Source organism: Sebastes fasciatus, chromosome 14 (assembly GCF_043250625.1).
Source record: "Sebastes fasciatus isolate fSebFas1 chromosome 14, fSebFas1.pri, whole genome shotgun sequence".
NCBI classification, from domain to species: Eukaryota; Metazoa; Chordata; class Actinopteri; order Perciformes; family Sebastidae; genus Sebastes; species Sebastes fasciatus.
Window position 1 is genome coordinate 21,591,501 of NC_133808.1, and position 6,000 is coordinate 21,597,500.

At 42.0% G+C, this 6,000-nt stretch overlaps 1 protein-coding gene across 3 annotated transcripts in view; it reads right to left on the minus strand.

The window, feature by feature from the left end:
- LOC141782855 (E3 ubiquitin-protein ligase SH3RF3-like) overlaps positions 1–6,000 on the minus strand; it is a 104,910-nt gene that overhangs the window by 22,448 nt on the left and 76,462 nt on the right. For all 3 annotated transcript variants that reach the window (XM_074659665.1, XM_074659664.1, XM_074659662.1), the window contains 2 exons: positions 4,518–4,826; positions 3,171–3,286 (listed from right to left, as the gene is read on the minus strand). In XM_074659665.1, coding sequence (XP_074515766.1) covers positions 3,171–3,286; positions 4,518–4,826 — 425 coding nt within the window. The remainder of the gene's footprint in view (positions 1–3,170; positions 3,287–4,517; positions 4,827–6,000) is intronic.

Genomic DNA, 6,000 nt, shown 5'->3' on the forward strand with positions numbered 1-6,000 from the left:
CAACCAACTGAAGCCTCTCCCGTGTGTCAAGCGTGTTGGAGAGCTACGGTGGCCGACGCAAAAACACAAATGGCCTTCTCTATAGCCATCCGGAGCAGAGCCAGTGCGTAAAGTGTGTGTGTACGTGGAAAGTGAGTGGTGAAGCAAGAGAGAGAGACAGCGGTGGCGACGGGTAATGTTATTGACTCAGGCCCAAGCAGAAAAAGTTAAAAGTGTTTGGTTTGTCCGTTATAGGCTACTGTAGAAACATGGCGGGGCAACATGGTGGACTCTGCGAAGAGGACCTGCTCCCTATGTAGATATAAACGGCTCATTCTAAGGTAATGAAAACACATTACCTGGTGATTATACACTGAAGGAAACATACTTATTAATATTATATTCCATTTCTGCCAATAGAGCTCCCTAACTGTTACACACTGGCCCTTTATCCAGAATCACAGGCCTTGGGGATATATTTTATTGCAGTAAACTGTGAACCATAACACATGAACTATTGATAAAATCACTGATTAAAAAGAAAAGAAAAAAAGATCAGAATCAGAAGAGGCTGACTCATATCAAATCCAAGATGTATGACTGCTTTAATGTTGCAGTGTAGTCTGGGATTTATTCTTCAGGAGAATTCAAGTCATTTCTCTCTGAGGTCGTAATGTGACCACCAGTGGCTGACTGAATGGTTTCTCCCTCCTAAATGGTATGCTATCCCGAGAATGGGTAATCAATATGTCTGTGTTTACCTGCCTACTAACAGGTAAGCTGATAAATGTAGTACTTAACATCTTACTATGTGTGACTGTGTTCATGTGTCGAGTAATGTGTATTGCATCTGCGTTAACATATAAATAAGTTTCTGGTCCCGTCGCTGGGAGACATCCGTAGTATGTAGTGCCAGACTCCGACAGAAGACGATAAGACCACAGAGTAAACAAGCCCTATATGCGCTGCCTCCCCGTTGCCATGGTAACAGATGTGGGGACCGTCTCCCGTCTCCCCATGGCAACAGGAATAGTTGCCAGGTCAAGATGGAAACGTCCGACCCCATCAGAAGAACAAACCTACTCCGGACGTATGTGTGTGTGTGTGTATTAAGTGTATGTGTGTGTGAGAACCTGTGTGTGTATGTGTGTGTGTGTGTACCTAGCGCTACTTGGAAGGTGATATCATTAAAGGTGACAATGTTGCTGTATTTGACTCACATCCACACGTACACACAATGGCACCTTACCTAAATTATAAACCTAATTCTAACCTTGGAATAAGTAATTAGTGAAAAATGTCCTCATTTTCCAAAATAGCCAAAAATGCCCTCTCAAGGTCTAAAACTCAAAGTGGTCCGCTCAAAGATAGAAGTACAGGAGCACAAACACACACTCACCTTGAAGATACCCGTGTCTTCCTGGCAGTTACCTGGTAGATTAATTCCGAGGTAAATTATAGAACAGTCTTGCTCAGCGTTGGCGCCTCACCAGCCATCTGGATGTGACTAGTGAGGTTACATTTCCACAAGAATTTAATTGTGTTTGTGAGTGTGTGTCAGGTGGGTTTTCGCTCTAAATCCATTTAAGAAATGATAAACCTGTGAGGTAATTTAAATCAATAGCAAAGCTTCCATCTGCAGCCTACAGTATGTAAGCTTACTTTGTTTGTCTTGACTACTCATACTGAGTCATATTACCCATCTATTGTAATATTTGTATGTAGTGCCTGAATGTTTTGGCAAATTTGGACAATTTGGATCATGTAATCACAACATCCGCAAGTTTTTTGCATTTCATCCCCATCTCTCTCTCCCCTCATTTCCTGAACTGTCTGTCCACTATCAAATAAAGCAAAACAATCCATAACAAGCTGAAACATGAAAGCTGCACATATTCTGAACTAAATATATATCCAACTAAGCACCTTAGAAATCTTGGTGTCATCTTCAATCAAGCCTTATAATTTGAAACGCAAATTAACTCTGTTGTGAAAGGTTGCTTTTCCCAACTGAGAAATACAGCTAAACTCAAACCGTTTCTCTCATTTAATGACCTGAAGATTGTCACAAATGCCTTAAATTTCTCTCAGCTGGATTGCTCCAATGCTCTTTATTTGGGAATCAGCTGCTCATCCTTAACTCGCCTGCAGTGGAGCATAATGCTGCTGCGAGACAGCTAACCGGTACTTGGAAGAGAGACAGCATCACACCTGTACTGGCATCTCTGCATTGGCTGCCAGTCAAATGTAGGACTGAGTTAAAGGTTCTATTATTTGTTTTTAAAGCTTTACATGGCCTGACGACCCAGTACATCTCTGAACTTCCCTGCCACCTTTCCAACCTCAGATGTCTCACATCCTCAGACCAGCTGCTCCTGGCTGTCCCTCGATCAAGGCCAAGGAGTAAGGGCGATCATGCGTTCGCAGTAGCCGCCCCAATGCTTTGGAGCAGTTTACCATTTTTAAATTAAGTGTTCCCCCTCTGTAGACACTTTCAAGGTTAAACTCAAGACGTACATGTTTTCTCTGGTCTTTCACTGCCCGTAAGGTTTTGTTTGACTTTACTGTACTGTGTCTTATATTCTCCACCTCCTCCTTTGCTTATTTGTGTATGGATATAGTTTGTTTATGTTATCTCTATCTCTTTTGCTGTTACCATGTTTGCGATGTGTTATTTAATGTTATTTTATTGTCCAGCACTTTGGTCAACTCTGGTTGTTTATAAATGTGCTTTGGAAATAAATTAACTTGAAACTTATTGTTCATTGTTGAAGAAAATGGTGATAACAATAAGTGTTGAACGTTGTTTCCCAATGCTCATCTCTATGAAAACACATAGTGTATAACAGTCTGTACAATAAAATGCATAGTGTGAGCGAGGGTGGTGCTGTTGAAAGCCTGGTTACGAAACACTGATGTAAGCATCACACAACTGAAGTGTGTGACTGTATTTTTTCCTTTCTGAGGGGGATTTGATCCCTGACCAGTGGAGGAGTGAATGTGGTTGCAGAGGTGGTGGAACATGGCCAATAACTCCGGGCACAAAAGAGGAAATATTTTTAACGTTGCCAGGAGGCGGGATCTGAAACCATGCTTGGATCTCAGGCACATATCCACTCTGTTGGAAGGAAGGACTAAAAAACCTGGTCGTCGCAAGTGGGTGAGCAGACAGCACCCTGAGGTGTACTCACATGTTGAGTGGCAGCTGCACCTTGGCATGGGCCAGCAGCTCAGAGGTTATGGATGCCACTTTGGGGGGCACCAGTACCCCTGCCGAGGAGGGAGAGGGACCCGGGTGAGATGCATCCTACGGACACACAGAAACATGCACACATACAGATCGAGCGGTTTCCATTTAAAATAAAACATTACTTGCAATATGCGCCAGCAGCATTTCCAGCTTTTCAGTATGCACCCTGGGTATTGTTCAAAAACACATTTAACCCAGGTGTGAATGCAACCAGAGGCAATAAATGTAAAAGCAATGTGTCTCCAGTCTACAGCTATCAAAATGAGGGATGTTAGTCACATGGAACTGTCAGAGTAAGTGATTGGGGAATAAGTTAATAACATCTCTAGTGAAGAGGAGTAACCAAAGTGAATTCCAGCTCACGAAATGTACGTGCATGTGTACTGCAGTGTATAAGTATGCTAAGAGCCCGAACAAGAAATATGCTGGGCTGATATATTGGCTAATATTCGTTTATTGCAGATCATCTGTAACAGCGTATATTGGCTGGTAGGTAACAAGAAATTGCAGGACATGTTTGAGGCAGTTTACAAACAACGATTACATTTGTTACACTACCTGTTTTAGACTCTAAAATACTGATCCAATATTAGTGGGGCTATGGACGATAGAAATAGAGTTATTTTTAGTACTATCAATACTTTTTCACTGTAAATGCTGGCCTGTTTTAAATGTTATATTTGATTTAAATATTCACTGTTTGTTCTCATTGAGTTAAAAAGCATTTTTACAATATGCCAACATGCTAGGTTGACCCATGCTACAACAAATAAGCAATATGTAAATGCATCATTATCAACATAACAGAAGTGGATGACACTGGATTACTAGGTCAATGTGAACCCAATTTATTCTATGCATACTAAGAGAGGAAAGTACATTTATTCATGTTCTACATTTAAATACAGATTTGAGTATTTTCATAATCTGCTTTTCAGATTAAGAATGAACACAGGGAAGGTATGATCATCTTATAAAATATGATAAGTTGTTAAAGATTCGACAACCAAACATTAAATAAAATAGTTAAAATCAGCTCCATCTCCACTAACCAATGTTAAAATGTTGCTTAGCAACAATAACCAAATAATGCAATTACAATAGAAGCCACCCTTCATAACAAGTACTGTAATATGTCTGTACTTTGACTTACAGTAAGTAAAAGTTTGAATGCAGAATATTTACTTGTAAGTACTTTTACACTGAAGTATCTCTATTTTAGGATCTAATTACCACCACTGCTACATATTACACATTACAGTGTGTATGTATGTGTTTATGTGTGTACCTGGATGCGTGCAGCAGCTCTGGGGTCAGAGGAGCTGATGAGGACCGGGTGGGAGATCTCCATACTGTGTCTGTTGTTGAGCTGGGCGGCCCTCTGGCTGACAGACAGCGCCGAGAACGAATGCCTCTTCTTGGCGTTTTTCTTCCCTTCGCCTCTTCGATGGCCAGAGCCGTTTCCATTGGACGGGGAAGCGCTGGGGGAGGGACCAGGAGTACAGGGGTCCAACGGAGCCGGCTCGGAGCTCGGACCTGGAACGTTAGTCGGCGTGGGCTTGTCGATCTCCATCAACTGCTTGGCTGTTTCGTTTAACTGAGAGGAGAAGAGGAGGAGAAGCAGGTGGTTGACAGATCAAAAGAAGGAAGGAGAGCAGAGGACAAGAGAGAAGAGAGGAGAAGTTCAGGTGTTAGATTTCAGTCCTCTGTGGTTCACATCAGCTCACACAAGAAGTGTGTTTGTGTGGCCTTTCCTCACTTGTTCTTGTTGGCAGCTTTTCAAAAACCAGCAGCATAACAATCATCACTTACAACAGCTGGTCCAGTGAGACTCCCTTTGTGTAACACACACTCTCATTGTCTGTCTCTGTCAAACACACACACACATACTCCCACACAGAACATAACCCAAACGTGAGCATCCCTTTCACTTGCCAGGATTGTTCTTTCTCTCATCACTTTGGTTTCATTTCACTTCATTCTGTAAAATCTGATTCAGTTATTTATCTAAGATATGACATAATTCCAAGTTAACTTTTTTTTTTCATAATCACGACAGAGTAGTGGTTGATGGTTCTGTGTGTGTTTCTCTGTAAGACTTTCAAAAGACACTCAAAATCAACTCAATTTTATGCCAAATGTAACCACCAAATCCCTAAATTAACAATTCAATTCATCCAAAACATCCCTGACACACACACACACACATACACACGCACACACACTCCTCAAAGCTTTCTTTTTCCAGTTCTTTTCAGTTCCACGATGCTTTCAGGAATAATAATAATAATAATACTAATTCCCCGCCTCCATTGAGAACTTTATGGTGTCCCCGTCTCGGACTGCAAGGAACCTGAGTGTGACACTGGACGCTCCTTTGCACCGCGTACTGGCTCCTGGCTGCTCGAATCCAATTCAAGACACTGGTACATGTCTAAGTACCGTGCTGTGAATGGCTCAGGCCCATCCTACATCTGGGACATGGTCAAGCCATACACCTCAGCCCATCCACTACACTCTGCTACTGCCAATCGGCTTGCTACTCTCTCACTACGAAGGGGGCTCGGCTACCACTCTGCAAAGTCATGACTGTTTGCTGTCCAAACTCCCTACTGACATCAGGACAGCAGATACTCTACACATCTTAAGTCGCTTTACAGATGAAAGCGTCATCTACAGCAAACTTAACATCCATTTTTGCACTTTCATTTTTGTTGATTGCAATGTTTCAGATTTCTGTAAGCTTAGTATATGGATGGATTTGTGAATGA